The following is a 19,562-nucleotide window of genomic DNA, read 5'->3' as shown; positions in this document are numbered from 1 at the left end:
CATTGAGGCTAAATTTATTCACGCATGGACATAGTTTCATCACTTTGGGGGCATTTTATTGACTTACATTCAGTTTTTGGGGTTTAAACTTTTTTTTAAAAACAACATTTTGACTATTTCTGCCAGATTCAGTGTGGATTTAAAGTTGAATCTGCGTCTGCATTGTTCTTTTTGTTTTTTTTTTTCAACAAAAGTAAAAAGAAGACGGGACACAAAAAAGTGTGAGGAGCGTCACAAGGCTTTATTTACATGCGCACCATTTCTTATACAAACTAGATTACAATTCAAAATGGAATACACAGGAAAAAATACCCACTAACATCAAGTGAAGAAGAAGCGAGATTATTAAAGGAGTTCAGAGAGGGGAGTTCATTAAGAGGGCTTCTGGCCTAGACTTCAGAACAAGAGTGGACAGATTTAAGGGAGGACAACAAAAAATGACACATCCAAGAGATGGTTCAGCTGTTTAGTGGTATTACGTCTCTGCTTTTCACTTTGCTTTGACATAAAAGTCCATCTACAAGACAAGAGGAAATAAGATGATAGATTTTACCTTCATTGTAGAAAATAAAGTGACACTTTCTCTGGACATTTGGCTTTATTTTGAATCAATAACCCTTCTAGCATTCCACCAAATCAGACTTGGCCGTTGATTTGTTTATTTATTCATTACAGGACAAGTAGTTTAACTTCCATTAAATACTTAGTATTTCAGATGATTGCACATGATTCGCTCTGTTAGAAGAAGTCGCACCGATCCAGAGAATGTGTCTGAAATTACAGCCAGAGGACACTTTTGTCAAAGCTATAAAGAGCACCCAGACACGCAACCAAGCCAGATGGTATAAATCTAGATAGGCTGCATACACTCACGCACACACAGTGTACGCACTGATACTACCAAAGGGAACAAGAGCGAACATGTTGACTTTCAAATCCGTCCAGGGACGGGGTGTCAAATGTTCGGGCGGTGGGGGGGTTTAAAAGGAGGGGTCACAGTTATCTCATGCACTAAACCTCCGATAGCCATCCATGCACAGCCGCTCCTTTGCCTTGGCCTCAAATTGATTTACACAAATCTGTACAATATGATACACAGCAGAGGGAGTACACTTAATGTCGTTACCCCGGGAGAAACGAGGGGTAACGAGGTGTCCGAATGCTACAACAAATGGTGGCTTTTCCGCCATCTTTCAAATCCATCCAAGTGGCTGGTAACAGAGTTCCCTCCTGCTCACGTAAAGGTCGTTCAACGTTTCTTCAGCTCGAGAGGTATCCCAAAATCCAGGGGTCAAGTACTACCGAGTATATAAGGACATTGAGCGCGACTATAGATGCATTTCACACAATCCATAATGCATAATACCTACATGCATACAGTCAGCTGTTCTGTATGCAGCTCAAAGGGTTACACGTCATTTAACTCAACTGAAATGAACTCCAAAGATAGACACACACACGCGCACACACACACACATTGAACTCAAGGGATACACAAGGTCACCAATGAGATCGCTGGCTGAGTCAAAGAGAGGATGTGTCTATAGTGTGTCTAAGTTCAACAAGAGATGGAAACTAAAAAAAAAACAACAAACCAAAAGTTAATTTAGGAATAATCCTGACGTTCCCTCCTCTTCGTTATGTCGATATTTGAAGTACACAGGTTACATCTTCACATACACAAACATTATAATGTATTTTTTCTTATGAAGAAATGTTAAAATACCTTTTAATGTGAACTTAAGTGTCTCTAACCCCCCTGAGTGATTCTGTGTATGCACAACAAGCCTCAATGCTGTCAAGGCGTGTCTGTAATACATGTGAAAGTGTGTGCTGTGATTTGGCTGCCAGCATATTCTACTGTTAGTTTCAAGTAATTTTGGCAAAATACACAAGATAGCTTATTGTCTTGAACTCTGGAAACGTGTGGTTTCTAGAGGAATGAGCCTTTAAACGCCTTGCCCGCGCGGTTCGCCTTCGTTTGTGGCTTCTGCAGGTGTGTTAGAAACTAAGGAAAAAAAAACTGACAGAAAACACCACTTGCTCACAGGACAGTATATGTATATATATATATATATATATATATATATATATGTGTGTCCATATATATATACACATATTTATGGATACACACCTGCTATTGGTGTGGAAATGTACACAACCTTATCACACAGGTATTTATTTTGGCTACATCATGTGCTGCAATAAACTAAAGATAAAGAAAAGACGGGACAAGGGGGTTTTTTCCCCCCGCTGCCCTGCACTGGACGAAAATCCACAACAGTGATCCACTTATGATGTTTTTTTTTTGTTTTTTTTTTTCTTTACAGTTAAATGTACACAAGACTGAAAACACATTTGCTGCAGGATTCAGCGTGGAGTGGAAAACCTCTAAGCACGCTGTAGGTGATCCATCATCAAGCTGTTGACACCAAACAGTATGTGCATGGCAAGGAAATGCAAATTTCAAAACTTGCAATGTCTAATTGACTTAATTTGAAAACAGTGGGACTATGTCAGTATGTCTGTATGTGAGAAAGCAAGAAACTCAATTTCCTTCTATTCATTTCAAAAACTCAATCTGTACATACATGTGGGTAAAGGAACCAAAAACTGTTCTGATTTGAAAGAAATTCAGGGGGAAACACAGAACAGTTTTTTTTTTTTTTTTTCAACACAACACAACCCAGAAAAACACTGTCCGATATACAGCAAGTCACTTCTTTTTTGTTCTTTACACTTTTTTTTTTTTAGTATTCAGGTACAAGCGGCGCCATATACACTGTTACCATATCTTGATTCCTAGTCCTTTTAATCAACCTGAAACTCCCCTCGTATAGGCATAGTCTCTTCGATAGAAACTCAGATGGAAACCAAACAAAATTTGCATATTATTATTATTTTTTTTACGATTGATGTTTTGTGCCTGTTTGCCTGGTTTTTTTTCCACGTGTTTTCACTGGAGCTGTTGAGAGCAGATGAATGCATCTTTAGAGTTGTTCAAGGTTCACCAGTGAGGGAGCAAAGGTAAAGCTTTCAGGAGGAAGTTTGTTTCTGTAAACATGGAGCTGGGTGGGGATTTTGTACAAAGGGAAGATGGCAGGTTTGGCGAAAAAAGGGATGTTGGGTCTCTGATCGCTTCTTGCACCACACAGTTCAGACCTGCAGAGACAAAAAACATATATAGCATATATATATATATATATATATATATATAAGTGTTTTCATGTTTGTAAATTCATGCTGAACTTCTAGGAATTGAAAAAAAGAGCATTCCTTAAGTTTACACAGTGTAATACAGAATATGATCATGGCTGTATCCTACGAAAAGACAAAGAAAACAATCACTGATTTTATGTAGGAAGGTGGGAGTTGTTAAAACTACATATGTTAAAACTAATTTGTCTGACTCATAACTCATTTGTGCTGTAATTTGCTGAGTCACTTGTAATTAGTGTAATTAAATTGACTAGTGACCAATGGAGTCACCGAAAGGAATAGATGAAGGGACACACATTGTGGAGGTGTTAACATAGCTTTCATTACTAAGAACAAGATAGATATAGAAAATAAAATGTTGCCATTGTTTTGGGATTTTTAAAATTTGCGTTGGTTTCATTTGTGATAACTTTGAGTCATGACTGAAAGTACAAGTAAAAATGTACAAAAACAAGAGGAAAGCTTCTTTATCGGTTACGGTCCACTTCAGAGATGGGCAATTTTAATCAACAAAAATGTGTTTTATTTAGTCTGATCCATAGCATCAACATTAATGTCAGCATTTAGAATAATGATCAATGTGACCAAAAACACAGGAAAGAAAAATAGGTTTTTGTTGTGTTGTTTATTTGGGGGGTAATTTCTGTATTTGTGATGTGTTATTTTTGTAGTCGTCTTGTGAGTTTTTTGAGTAATTTTGTATATTTTTGTTGTCATGTTGTAAATATTTTTTAGTCATCTTGTGCGATGTTTGCTCCATTTCTGTAGCCTTTTTTAAAAAAAACATTTTTGTGTTGAGTCTGTTGTCCTATTGTGTATTTTTCTGTAATTTTGCATATTTTTTTGAATTGTTTTGTGTATTTTTGTTGTTTTTCAGTAAATGATTATTGTAAATCGTAAGTTATTTTTGCGTATTTTTAGTCGTCTTGCCTTTTTTTGGTTACTTATGAGTATTTCTGTTGTCATTTTTGTATATTTCTGTAGTTTTATATTTATATATTTTTACGTCATTTTGTTTGTTTACATTGGAGGCCACACAAAATAAGGCCGAGGCCTGTAGCCCATGCCTTGTCTAGTTGTATATTTATCTTCCCTTTTTGCAGACATTGACATGGCCTGAGTGTTTGTCTGTCCTCACAAAATCTCTTTTTTATTGGATAATATTGTGCATACATAGACAACACTGTGCTACACACACCTGTTGGGTCTGTCCCTTTCAGCCAGGTACCCAGCTCTGAGAAGTTTGCTTGGTGCTTGTGAAGCTGCTGACTCCATTCAGGTTGGTGAGAGACTCAAAGTTAAAGTCCAGGCCTTCTGCATCCATCAACTCATTTCTGATGATGGAGTCCATGTCACACTCCAGGCTACCATTGAAGATGTCCAGGTCCAGGTCTGTGGGGAAACGGTCCTGACACATACCTCCGCTGCTGCTGACTGTTCCGTTTAGAAAAATGGAGGTGTCGATCTGCATGGAGGACCCGTTTCCTCCCAGAGGTGAAAGGAAAAGCTGTTGCTTGGCGTTAGCCAGATTGGCCTCATTGGCAAGGTTCAAACCTCCATTCAAAGACCTCAGCGAGCTCTGGTTTTGGTTGTTAGTTTGCAGAATGTCCTTCTGTTTGCCCGAAAGACTCCCAGTGTTGCCAAAGGTCATTACAGGATCATTGCGGAGTATAAGGCCACGTCGGGAGTTGTGAGAAATGACGGCGGCTGCACTGGCCTGCGACATTAGTGGGTCGGACTGGGTCATCATGACATCGCTGTGGATGTGACGGTCTGAGTTAAGAAGGTCCTGTAGGGTCTGACTACCATAGCGGGACATGCTGATGCTGGAGAATGATGTTGGCTTGTTTTCCTGGATGGTCTGCATCGGGGACAAACGTAGGGACGAGCTAGTTGCGTGAGGACTGAAGATGGAGTTACTGTATCCATTACTTCCACCATTAGGAGTAGAGTTGTTGGATGAAGAAGAGGTGGAGGAAGGTGATACTATCCCATTGGCTTTGGACCCAAAACTAAACCCTGAGGACACATCTGGTACAGTCTGATTGGGTGTGGTTGGGACCAAGTTGATGTTGTCTAGAACATCCATCAGGTCATCTGTAATTCCATCATTGAGGTTCATTGTACCTGCCAGATCTGCCAGGCGCGGCAACTCAGTTGGGGCGGCCTTCCCATTGGTTGCTGCAATTCCAGGTGACAGGGCTCTGCCAGGACTGGCGTAGAGCATAGGTGACAGAGGAGGTTCATCATCAAGCACCTCATCTAGCTCTGGATTGGCCAGAATGGGAGAGAGTCGGCCACTTACAGTGCTGGCGTTAGAGTTTGTGCGGGAGCGAAAGTCAGTCCAGGTATCTAGTTCTTCACTGCTGCGTGATGTTGGGCTTCCAGGCCACTTGGAGAGACCTGAAGGACTGTCTCCTCCACCCTCACCAGCAGCTGCTGCCTGCAGGGCAGCCTTCTTCTTGGCCGCACGGCCTCGGGCGGTCTTGATGAACTTGTTGCCGTTGTCCATGGAGACCGCCCGGCGTCGAGGAGCCTTGCCACCTTTTCCTCCCTCGGGATTGATCATCCACCATGAACTCTTTCCTGTTCCTTCATTCTGCACTCGGATGAAGCGACTGTGGAGGGAAAGGTTGTGTCGAATGGAGTTCTGTAAGAAGAAACAGAGAGAGCATTGAGTATATTCCATCCTTTCTTTTTTGATTCCAACATTCGAATAATACATTTCTTCATGTTCATTGAAACTGGTTAATAAAACAAAAGCCACTCTGGCATGGTTAGTACCAATATCAATAGTGTCTCTTGGTGGCTAGTCATACAAAGAAGGAAAATAGCTCGGTGTTTATCCACTAAATATAGAGAAGCTCACATTAACGCAGGGCGGCACTTAGCGCTGATGTCTGCATTGTTCTTACTGTAGCTTTTGTGTTGTGGGCATAAAAGAGAAAACAGAGACAGTGCTCTATAATCAAGTGCCTCCTTAATTATGAATGACATACAAAGGGCCCCTTTGTGGAACATCATGTGTGTTTATGTGCAAGTCTTGGCTGGTGTGTGATGATCAGATTTGAGCTTATTCCTTGTCAGAATGCACAAACTCTTTGTGGGTGGGTAAGCAGAGCATGCAACCTCCCTAGTACGCATAAAGAGCTTTATTCAAGACAGAGATGCATTCACACATTAACACAGCATCTAAATAACACAGCTGATTCACTTGTTGTCTTATTGCTCAGCTGGTTTACTTCAGCATTCATCAGATAAAGAGATTGAGTGTGGCATACATTTTGGTGATAACAAGTAATCTAACAATAACATTATTTATTTTCCATCTGTTTATTTCCTAAAGTTTTGATTCAAATATCTTAATTAAACTAATGTTTTCCTCAGTTCTTTTAGGGAGCAGGCATGAACTGGTGTATGCACGCTCACATGTTAGTGAGTTCTCTGAATACAGGATTGTTATTTTGGTTTTTTTTGGTAATGCTGAAATTTCTTCATTTTGTATTTGAATAATGTTGTTATAGGACAGGGTATTTTGCACGTTTGCTTCTGGGTTCTAGACATTTTCTGTTAGAAGGGCAGCCTTAGATGATTTACTTCACCATATAATAATCAATGATTTCAATAATAATTTGATGATTTAAAATCAAAAGACACATCTATGTAAAACTTCTAAACTTCTTAATTTGAGTAAAGACCTGTTTAAATAAAACATATTTTAGAGAAAAAAAGGACATATTTGTAAAGAATGTATCTGATTTGAAAAATGAAATATTTTCAAGCTAATATTTGGGATGTTTGTCGCTACCAGTTTTCTGTGTGTGAAGAATTCCCACGAATCCATCTACAGAACTCTTTTCACTACACTGTGGGTGCCTGACTAGTTCTGGTTAAATGAAAGCCAATAGGATGTGAATTTGAATATCTGAGAATCAAAATTCCAACTTCTCTACGTCTGTGAAAACAAGGACTTGAAAAGGACACGCTACCAACTCTCGGTGGATATTAATTATTAAAGGCTTATTGACAATATACGAGCACTAGTTACTTTTTTTTCGGTGCTTAAAACAAAGTTAACCTTCTTTTCTTTCCCCACTCCTCCCATTTCCACAGTTTCTGTAGTTTCACAAACAAGTAGCTCATATTTGCCCAGAGGAACTCTGGCGCTATACTGTATCCTCCCATAAAAACAACCCAACCGCCATCTACGACACGCAAGCACATTTTCCCCTCTGTTTTCTAACTAAATATAATTCTATTTCCTAAAACAGCGCTGATCTTTGGCCTCTAACCAGCTAAAGACAAGCATTAAGGAGTTTTTGTGGGAATCACAATATTTTCCAAGAAGTGGTCCTATCCTTCCTGTGCTCCAGTTTGCAGAGGGTGGACTGTTATTCTGGTCAAAAGAAGTTCAATCAGGGAGCAAAGAGAGTCGGTTTAAGTTACATTTTAAATCATACATTAGCATGGCAAGATCTCTGGGGCCAGAATGAACTCGCGACCCGATATATAATTATGGGTTTGTGTGTGCTTGAGTGTGCATGTGTGAGTCGAGTTGTGTCTGAAAGAGTTCCACAATTGTTCGGCATAAGATGTTTCTGCCAGAATGTATAAAAATGAATCTAGAAGATGTCGCACAGATCATGAGCGGGGTGTGTCTCCCAGGATTTCGGGCGCGTGTGTGTGTCAGTGTGCGTGTCTAATGAAGTCAGATTAAAGAAATACCAGGGAGACCAGTGTTTGTCCTTTGCCAGCATCTCTTGAGGCATTACCTAATGCCGTTTTACGACAGGACATGCATTGCACACAAAACACACCAGTTAAAAGTTTCCAGCTGGCAGGAAAATGTAAATAAAAGCAAAACTGCACCTAACAATGAACAAAAGATGTCTGAAATGTGGCTGTCAGCACTCTATTCTATTCCTCTATTTTGTTTTCTGCACAAGGATTCCAGATATTTAGATATAAACAAATACCAATGAAAATGTCATTCATCTTGAGATGTTTTCGAGTACAGTTTAGCTCAAAATACAGCTTTCTCAGCCCAGTCCAAAAATCGTGAATGATAGGTTGATTGGAGTTTCTAAGAAGTAGATGGACTCTGAAGAAGATGAGCAGGTATGACAAAGAACAGGAGTAAGTACTGCATTGTTAAAGTCAAACAAAATGTCACCCTTTTTCCCCGAGTAGTCAGAGAAAATCTAAGACAGGGTTCAATTAGCTTAGATTCGTAAAGGAGATTGATGATGGTAACTCTGCATAGAGTGAAAATAAACCACAATAAGAGGACACTGACAAATGCTTTAGTGGGGGAAAAGATAATGTGTATTTTAAGACTTAAACACATCAAATCTTTCTCTAAACATATGTCATTTAGTGATTTGAACCAAATGTTCGTCCCAAACAGAAAAAAAAACATGACCTAACAGTAGTTGAACAATGTCCTGAAATTTGAAGATTTTTCATGTGTGACTTCATGTTTCCATTTTTGCATTTTACACAGTTTACAGTGCCTTTCTACTTTAGGTACATTCTCCGTTGGCTTAGTTGTATATTTCCCTTTGTCAATACTGTATATTCATACTGTTGTATTTTTAGATTGTCTTAAATGGATCGTCTGCACTAAGGGTCTGAGAGAAATGTTGATCCTCTGTATGTCCAGTAACCGAAGGGTTGGGGGTTGGAATCCCGCTCTATTCAAGTCATTGTCGTTGAATCCTTGGGCAAGGCACTTTACCCACATTGCTTAGTATGAATGGGTATGAATTGTGCATGAATGTTGGTGGTGGTCGGATGGGCCGTGGGCGCAAAATGGCAGCCACGCTTCTGTCAGTCTGCCCCAGGGCAACTGTGGCTACATTGTAGTTTACCACCACCGGTATGACTGTGTGAGTGACTGGTGTGAGTGAATAATGGTTTCTGTAACGCGCTTTGAGTCTCCTCGAAAAAAAGCTCTATATAAATCCAAGCCATTATTATTATTATTATTATTATTATTATTATTATTATTATTATTCCTACTCCTTTTCACACATGTAAATTGAGAAGTTTGTCAAATCAATGGTCTATTTATGCTGTTGTAATTCATCATTTTTAATTTTTCAAACTATTGTTGTGTTATCATTTTACATGCTCGAAATAAAGACATCAATCAATCAATCAATCATACTGTAAGATAGACAATAAAGCTGACTTATAGCATATAAATATGTCCACTCTGTCCAATTTCATGCAGGGATTAAGTCTACCTGGTGAGCTATAACGTATCATCTCTTGTCATCACTTTTATTTACACTTGTTGAGTTGATTAAATGTCATTTATAAAGTTAATAAAAATAAACACATGCTCTAATCATTAGGAAAGCTCTCTTAACAGGAAGTTCCTTGTGTGCTTATTATCTTTATGCAAGTATCTTTGATTTAAAACGCATCCTCTCCACAACATCTGTGCTTTCCATTTATAAAGGCATTTTCTAAGGCTGTTTACTTCCTTTTATGTCTCTTTTATCAATATTTCAAATTCAGCCTCACCGCGTTTCACTAAGAGATTTATTTATTTATTTTTTGCTCATTGAAAGTACTGACACACTTTAAATGAATGCATTATAAAGGTTTGTGTGTCTTCATGACACACACACAGCAATGCGAGTGTGCGCGTACTGCTGCAGCTCCCCTGTAGCATTCCCAGAGCCATTAATAAAAACAGGTTACAGAGACAGCAGCTCTGATTCATACAGTAGATCCTCCTCAATTACACTATTCATGCATACGTTCACAGACATACTGAAGCTGTGCCGACAGTGGTGAGAAAATCCACATTGTGGAAACAATCCATTTCATGTCAGAGTCGTTCGTCTTTAGATGATCATTTACAGATCTCACCTGTCAAACGCACCTTTTTCAGTATTTCTCCCATTGGTTTCCTTTCATTATAACAGTCTATATATATATATATATATACTTTCATTATTAATTTAACTCAGTTGCTTTTTTATGGCTATACTTGTATTTTTTTGAGTACATTTCTAAATCAGTAATTTTACTTGTACCCAAGTATGTTCTAAAAGAAGTAAAGCAATTTATCACAATTCTTTCTTGGTGTAAGTAACTAGTAACTTTTACTTTGAGTACCATTTAATTTAGCTACTTTCTACTTGTACTTGAGTGTTTTATGTATGACTTACTAAGTTACAATTTCAATCAAGTGACAGTACTTCTACTTGAGTAGGATATATCAGTACTCTGTTTAATGCCTAGGTTCCCAAAGTGGGGTACGGGTACCAGGGATAAGCAGATTGTCATAGAAGGGTGTGTGAAAAAAAAAAAAAAAAAAAAAAATTAAAACAGTTCGACAACATTAGAAACTAAAATATAAACAGAGCAGCAGTCAGGAGCCTCCATGCATTTCCACAAATGACACATTGGTCTCCGTAAGACTGCCCCCTAAGGGTGACAGAAAAACAGTGTCGTCAACAAAGCGCAAATATGACGAGCGTCGCGTGAAAGTGGATTTTCAGCTTTGACAAACATGAAAACAAAATATAGAAGAAGACTTTGCGTGGAGAACGATTTAAGACTCAGACTCTCTCAAATTCAGTCAAACATTGCAGAGTTCTGTGCATCCTCTCAACCTCACCCTTCTCATAAAGTTGTAAAGTTGTGGTGAGTCAGCGTGATGGATGTGGTGTATTACTGCTATATGTTCAATCGACAAATGTGTGGTAGATTATGAAGGGGTACGGGACTGTGAAAAGTTTGGGAACCACTGCTTTACTGTATATATTTGTTCTTTTGAAGGTATTTAATGTAATTTAAGGGCTTATTGGGATGTACCAACTGCTTATAGTTCCAGCCTTGAGCTCTGACAAGGTGCGAGGTAACACCCTTGTACTTTTGCATACCTAGACAATGAAAATCCATCTAATCTGAGATCAAATGAACAACTTTCTCTGCTGAATATTAGGCGGCGCACCAAACTGCAGGTTCAGCCGCCAACAGCTCATGAGACCGGTTATCCAGGTTTACTGGTGCTGTTTTATTTCTTAAGGTCAACTAACTCCAAGAGGCCTGGCAAAGCTGAACCTGCTTTGTGAGACGAGCCGCGGCTGCGTGTGTGTGTGTGTGCGTGCGTGTGCGTGCCAAAGTGCTGCACCAGCTGCAGCAGAGAGCTCAGAAACACAGAGGCCTTTTTGTCTGTCGGCAACATGTGGGAACAATTAATCAGTGTCAGCAACTACGCGAGGAATCCCTTTCGCCGGCTTTCTCTCAAACTTCTGGCTCCTGAAGGCGTGTATAGGTGATCATTTACATGTATGTAAATCCAAGGTTGTGGGGCTTGTTTGAGCATGCAAGAAGAGCTTCAGAAATGCGAGAGAGGAGCGAGGAATACATATGAATGCCTAGGACGGCGTGTCAAACCCTGTCACTGGAGGGCCAACAGTCCTGCATGCTTAAGATGTGTCCCTGCCAGAACATAGGAAGATTTAATCACACAGCTCTGCACAAGGTCTGATAAACATCTGACGGAGTAATACACATCTGGTATAGAGATAGATCGATACATGGGGCGATTTTTGTGTTTTTTACATGTATCGGCGGAGGCAGATGCGGGCTGCTGCGTCCGCCGATTCGCATAATTTACAGAGAGCAGAAATATTTTTTACATCACCTGTTTTTAACATTTTAAAAAAAATATTTTTCACTTGTTCTTGTTCTACATCACCTGTTTTTAATATTTGTTAAATGTTTTTTTAGTTGTTGTTCTACCTCACCTTTGTAAATTTCAATAAATAATTGATGATTAATTACAATTATAACGTAATTATGATTGTAATTGTAATGATAAAAATCTGTTGTAATCGTAATTGAATTGTAATTGAGCTCAGATAATTGACTCTAATAAAAACTGTCCATTACAATTTAACTAAATGCAAACTTGGTGAAAAATGTTACAGTTCTACTTCTATGGCTCACACATACTGTATGTAGTGAACAATTACTAAAATATGATTCATATCAACTTTTCCCACTACCTGTCAGTTCTCTTCAGGATCATTTTACCATTTAAATAATAAAAATCTAGGGGTATACTGACAGAAAAAAAGGCTCAAACGCCCACACCATAAATATGAATTAATACCAATATTTTCATTGATTGGGTCATGAACATGTGTCAAAACCAACCCGTTATTATATGATGCTAACTAAAAGCTAACAAAAGAGTAAGGTTACATCTTATAGGGTTGTTTATTTCAGGCTCAGTAATTGTAATTAATTGAATTTGAACTTTAGTCATTAAGAACGTAATTGTAATTGACCTCAGGGGGAAAATAATAATTGGAATTTTAACTGTAATTGGACAAAATGCCAGTCATTGTAATCATAATTCAGTAATGGAACCTAGATGATTAAAGACGTAATTGTAATTGAAAAATGTAATTGATCCCAACTCTGTCTGGTATAATGGAAACTCATCATAAACTAAAAGCTGAAAACATTGCAGAATGTAAAATGGTTGTAGTACTATTAGTACTTATGATAATATGATATAGAAGATGGAATAACAAGCTTATCGTTTTAGAATTTGTATCAAACACGAATGGCAAAAAGAAAATGAAAAGTACGCGAGAACACAAATAAATGCGGCGTAAATAGGCAGAAAGTAAAAGACATGAGAATTGTGCAGAGGCGGCGCTCTGTGATTGGCTGAGAGGATTCTTAGGCTGCTCTCTCATTGGCTGCTGCCCCAGCTTTGGCTGTGGAGATTGGCTGAATGAAGTTGGTGCTTGTAGGCAGACTGCAGCACAGGGAGGCTCCCTGGCATTACAGGGGGATTTCATCACCCAGCTACAGCTCTTATCTGAGGTCAAGTGTCGAAACTGGGTCAATTCTGCTTTGCTGCTGCTCTCCCAGTGCATCCAATTAAATAGAAGCCACTGCATTCACCTCTACCTTAGTTAAGGTTTTGGAGGGAAGAAAGACACTGAGGAATGGTGAAGAATCATGACATGTTGTAGCCCCGCCCATTTCACTGCATCTACTGATGTAATTACCAGTAGTTTTAATACCCGAGCCTCACTCCTGGTAGACTTAATCCCTCAATGAAGCGTCATGTATTTCCAGTTTGAACCATGGCGAAGGCCAGGTAAACCAACTAATGAAAGATTACAATAGTAACTATTTTTATAGAAAGATAATGAAAACAAAAGATGCATTCTAGGAAATAGATGACCAATAAACCAATGAAATGTGTTACGACCTGAAATGTAACAATACCTGAATTTTTATTAAAAAAAACTCAACAAAACCCAAAATATAATAATTGTTCAATAATGTAACAAAAATGCTGAGCCCAAAACATAATAAATGTTTTTAATGAAACCAGAAATGTCATAATTGTTCAATAATGTACTAAGGTGCTGAGCCCAAAATGTAACAATATTTTGGTTTTTGTTATTACATTATGGGGGAAGGCAATATATTTTCCCCCTAATAGTGTAAAAATTGTATTACATTATCGAGTGAGTCAATGATTTATGGATTAAAGGGCTTTTTGCTTCATTGTAGAGTGTAGTATCATACACAAATACTTACGCGTAAATGTGTGTGTACACAGTGTATATACTGTATAGTATGTCATATGTACATATACGGCAAAAAGTTGTTACGTTATTAATCAGTCATTACATTTCGGGTTTTATAAAAAAAAAAATGTAATTACATTTTAGGATTTATTCCTTTTTAAAATAACAATTCCAGTCTTGTTACATTTCGGGATCTAACAAGGCAAACGATGAACAGATGGAGGTGAAGAGGTCCACAGTATTGTTTGATTATGATAACCTCAGGTGTCACAATAGCCTCATTTTAAATAAACGTTTGCAGCTCAGTTATGAACCCAATGTTTATCACTTCAAACCCATTAAGATCAGATAAACTGGGGCACCCAGCAATAGGGAGAACAAAAACTCTGGGATTTTACCCAAAGTACCGTATTTTTCGGACTATAAGGCGCACTTAAAATCCTTTAATTTTCTCAAAAATCGACAGTGTGCCTTATAATCAGGTGCGCCTTATGTATGAAATTAACTACTGTGCTTCAACATACTGAACTGAAAATGTGAGTGTATTGTTCTGTATTTTATGTGTTAAACCTGAACAATGTTGAGAGTTATTGTTAATGAGTTGAATAAAGTTTGACTTATCTGACTATTTTATGTCGCTTAATGCGTCTTAATAATAATAATAATAATAATAATGATAATAACAAACCGGTGCGCCTTATAATCCGGTGCGCCTTATGTATGAAAAATACGGTACAAGAAGTTGTAGCAAACCTGCACCTGACTGCTGGCCTTGTTTGTGACTCACGCTGTTTTGCTACTTTGTATTCACAAAAGTGGACACGCTGTTGCACTTCAGAAGCTAAAGGTGAAGTCAGTGTTACTCAGACATGTGGAACAAACTCTAGAATAACACAAACAAATAAAAAGACACAGGATCATATTAATATTTTACAGGTCGGGTAAGTTGGTGCTGAGCAGCTCATTAAACCAAATGCAGATCTCTGACACGTATACGGAGGTTTATAAATAAACTGCCTGGCTGGACTGTGCTAACGCAACCGAGAGAGGACGGTTATTTATACTGTGATCCAACCCAAACACACACACAGACACACACACAGACACACACACAGTCCAAGTTCCAGCTGCCCGGAGCTCTGGACGGCAGACAGAACATTCCATTCTCTTCCCTCATACGTTTCCTTGGCCAGTGAATGTGCGCGCTGAGGTTGTGTTTATGTGTTTATGTGCAGCACGGAAATGTGAGGCTGTGCAGAATCGAAGGGTGTCACCCTTTTCTGTAAATCATTTGGAAAAAAAAAAAAAAAAAAAAATCCTATTATGCGTTCTGAAAACAAATAAGAGCACCAAATTTCTTTTAGCCTAATTATTAGTTAAAATATTCCATTAAATGACATTTTGCTTGGCTTTCCAAATTAAGAGCAATTAAAGAATGGTTGCAGATGTTTAGGAATAGGGGTTATACAACAATAATGGAAAATGTATTTTTCAAACAACAGCTAAGAAATAGCTCAACTGTCATGACATACCGTAATAATAACCATGATCCTGGTACATGTTTCCATTTAATGATTTTAATGAAATGAATCAGATTGCAGCCTCTAACGCAGGCCAGTCAAGGGAGAAGTGGACTCCACAGAAGCTCTGAAAGAGTGCTGTGTTACCATGACAACAATAAAAAGGCAAAACGTCCTTGAAGTCCTTAAAATTGTCAAGTTAGGCCTTGACGAATTGAAGCTGCTTATCCGACCAGATTGTATTGAAAGGCATATACAGTGTATTCTATTATTACTGCAGCTTCAGTGTTCTGAACCAGCATATTTATTATAGCCAATAAAAATGGCCATAATAAAAGAGATTGTGTACAATATCCCTTCCTAGGCATCATCAGCACTTAATTGTATCTCTTTGATATTCAAATACTGGATACTAAAGAGAAACTCATTTCAGTTTTATCACATTTTGCAATCCAGTGCTTTTCCCGTCGACACATCATTCTATCAATTATAGCTCAAAAAGTGATAACGTTGATTCTAAAATGGGTTGATAATCAAGTTAGTTTCCTAGAGTCAATTTAGAAATTTAATCAGAATAATTTTAAGCAAATTCAAAAATCTTTCTCAGACAGCGCTGCTCTTATGTTTTTATATTCAATGATACTCTCACATATAGAATACTGTATAACCAGCTGGTCACTTGCAGGAGAATCATCTCAGAAACCTGTTGAATCTCTGTATAAAAGAGTATGAAAAATAGTAGATAAAAAGCCATTCTCGTACCACCACTCTTATATCCTCCTATAGTACTCCTGAGCTTTGGAAACTTTCTAAAATTAAAATTTACATGTCTGATACATAAAGTCCTAAACGGGTTGACTAAATTACTTCAAACAGAAACATTATATGACCAGAGCCACTGTTAGAGGAGACTGTGAGAAACCTCTTAGGTGCTTTGGGCAAAATGTTACATATTTCAAAGGGAGCACACTGTGGAACACTTTACCACTCTCAGTCAGGGAATGCTCCAGGGCTATGTGCAATAATATTATCACTTTAACTATGAATACATCTATTAATGCTAACCATGTGTAATAGGGCTAGGTGCAATAATATGAGCACTTTAACCATAAATACATCCATTGATGCTAAACATGTGCAATAGGGCTATGTGCAATAATATCACTAACTATGAATACATCTATTAATGCTAACCATGTGCAATAGGGCTATGTGCAATAATATCACTAACTATGAATACATCTATTAATGCTAACCGTGTGCAATAGGGCTATGTGCAATAATATCACTTTAACTATGGATATATCTATTAATGCTAACCATGTGAAATAGGGCTATGTGCAATAATGTCACTTTAACTATGGATATATCTATTAATGCTAACCATGTGCAATAGGGCTATGTGCAATAATATCACTAACTATGAATACATCTATTAATGCTAACCATGTGCAATAGGGCTATGTGCAATAATATGAGCACTTTAACTATGGATATATCTATTAATGCTAACCATGTGCAATAGGGCTATGTGCAATAATATCACTTTAACTATGAATACATCTATTAATGCTAACCATGTGCAATAGGGCTATGTGCAATAATATGAGCACTTTAACTATGGATATATCTATTAATGCTAACCATGTGCAATAGGGCTATGTGCAATAATATCACTTTAACTATGAATACATCTATTAATGCCAACCATGTGCAATAGGGCTATGTGCAATAATATGAGCACTTTAACTATGGATATATCTATTAATGCTAACCATGTGCAATAGGGCTATGTGCAATAATATGAGCACTTTAACTATGGATATATCTATTAATGCTAACCATGTGCAATAGGGCTATGTGCAATAATATCACTTTAACTATGAATACATCTATTAATGCTAACCATGTGCAATAGGGCTATGTGCAATAACATGAGCACTTTAACAACCAACGAGGCAAACCCCAAATTTCCACTGAATACGTCTCCGCTGCATTACGGCTCTGATCCGTTTTTGCGTCCGGCAATCCCCACCGGTTTCTTTTTGAGTGGGCCACACATAGACTAAAGTGAAACCTATCTGCTCCGGTGGCATGGCAGAGCTGTAATGCAGCGGACCCGTATCTAGTGGAAATTGAGGGTAAGGGTGAGGTGTAATTTCTTATTTAAGACAAAAATATTAAAACATTTGTACTTTAGCACTCAAGGACATCATTGTCTGCCTTATGCACTTTAGACGCAATGGTCACTTTATTTCTGGTCTGTCCTCAGCTAATTGTCATTATGTCTTTGTATTTTATTGTACTGACCATGCTGTCTGTGGCTACTACAATCTGGCACATTAATGTGCATTGTCCGTTGTCACAAATAAATAAACAAATAAAACATTCAATCAGGTGTTAATAAATACAGCCGGGGGGGGGGGGAAAGACTGCACACATGCTGATTTCCTGTTGACCTTGTTAAATCAGTCATGCTCCTCCAAGCTTTGCTACTGCATCCTCCCTCCGCTATCCCCTCCATCTGTCCTCCCTCGTCTGTCCTCCTTTAGCGGCATCCAGCGTGTTCCCTGTTGTGTAAGGCCACATGCTCAAAGAACTCCCTGTTTACTCCTACAGTCCCTCCAATCAGTTGGCCTTAGATGGGGGAGTTGGCTGACCCATCCCACTCCAAACAGCCAATCAAGTGCAGGTCGGGGCCAAGGCATGGTAATCGCATTAAAACCAGTCAGGTTTCATTGGGTCAGGGTGTTTCGATCATCAGCGCGAGCTATTAGTGAGGTCATTTCTCAGGAGCATGAGGCTCATGGTCATTGGAAGTTGAGCACACAAACAAAAACAAACAAAAGTTCATGGAAGGAGGGTTCAGTACCACAAAGACAGGAAGTTGCTTGAATGTTTCATCTTCAGATGTTTTCTTGATATTAATTCTTGAATTAAAATATGGTTTCTATTATCTTCACACGCACTCATACACTATCCAGTCGCATTGTGTAGCTACACACAGAACTGGATGTGCCTCTTTGGGACAACACAGGACATCCCTGCTGGGTTTTTATCAATCCTTGTTCCAGGACAGTGCGTCCTTAAGCAGTGAAGCAACTGTGCCTGCCAAGAACACACACACACACACACACACACACACACAAGCACACGCAAAAACGCTAACATCTCAGCAAAAGCAGAGATGACTTATGCAGACTTGTAGGAGGAAAATGAACGAGGACTCAAACGCATCCAGACAGTTACACAACACAAGAGTGCATAATGAAATAGTTGAGTATGTGATTAAAAACATTCAAAAAATAATTTGGGGAAAATATTTGGTAAAACAAGAGACTACACTGATATAAGACACACGCACTAAGAAAGAAGCACAAATACTTGAACAAGCAGCTTCATAATAAAGTATAGACAAATATATCTGGAATGCTTGAATATGTCGTTTTCAGAGAAAGCCATAAACTGGATGAAATCATATCTTACAAAAAGAATGCAGTGTGTGGTGTTAACGGTGTGAAATCGTCCTATTGAGAATGCACAGTGGGAGTACCACAGGGCTCCATTCTAGGACCGGTTCTTTTTTCACTCTACATAGAAGCATGCAGAAACACCCAGATACAAATGTAAGCAGACAATACTGTAATATACACTCCAGCAAAAAATCTACAGGAAGCTGGCCGCATTCTTACATCTGAAATGGCCCAAGTCCAAAATGGGCTCTCAAAATCATGTCTCCTTTTAAATACTAAAAAGACACATGTATTTCTTCGAGATGTGGAGCTTGAACTGGTACAAGAGTTTAAATACCTTGGAGTAGTTCTTGACTCTTCATAACTTCAGATATATTCGTTCATCAATGACATTTCAGGCATGCTATGTTGTTCTCTCACATAGAATATTGTTTTACATACTGGTCCCTTACAAATAAAACCACTTTTAGACAAATAGAACCATTATATAAAAATGCTTTTAAAAAGAAAACCTGTTTCGTACCACCACTGTCGCATTCTTGAGACGTACAATCTTCTAAACTTTGAAAATGATAAATACCTTAAATTGCTTGCACGGTTTATAAAATACTCAATGTATGAATTGTATGAACAAATGCCATGTTATGCAAGTATTTCGCCTCAACTTTTAAAATGTTGTATATGTTTTATAATTGCTGTTGGTATTATACACCCAGTTGAAAACTAGCTTTGCAGCTAATACTGACACATTTACAGAAATGTTCACT

The 19,562-nt window shown here is 38.3% G+C and overlaps 1 protein-coding gene across 1 annotated transcript in view; it reads right to left on the bottom strand.

Annotated features, from left to right (window-relative positions):
* Window positions 1-220: 220 nt before the first annotated feature.
* The window catches only part of foxo3b (forkhead box O3b), a 49,951-nt gene continuing 30,609 nt past the window's right edge, over window positions 221-19,562 (bottom strand). Inside the window, exons 3-4 of the mRNA XM_028439796.1 lie at window positions 4,418-5,869; window positions 221-3,162 (exon numbers count right to left, since the gene is read on the bottom strand). Coding sequence (XP_028295597.1) covers window positions 4,436-5,869 — 1,434 coding nt within the window. The 3' untranslated portion in view covers window positions 221-3,162; window positions 4,418-4,435. The remainder of the gene's footprint in view (window positions 3,163-4,417; window positions 5,870-19,562) is intronic.

Source organism: Gouania willdenowi, chromosome 24 (assembly GCF_900634775.1).
Source record: "Gouania willdenowi chromosome 24, fGouWil2.1, whole genome shotgun sequence".
NCBI classification, from domain to species: Eukaryota; Metazoa; Chordata; class Actinopteri; order Blenniiformes; family Gobiesocidae; genus Gouania; species Gouania willdenowi.
The sequence above is the reverse complement of the archived record's forward strand: the minus strand, read 5'-3'. Positions and strand labels throughout refer to the sequence as shown.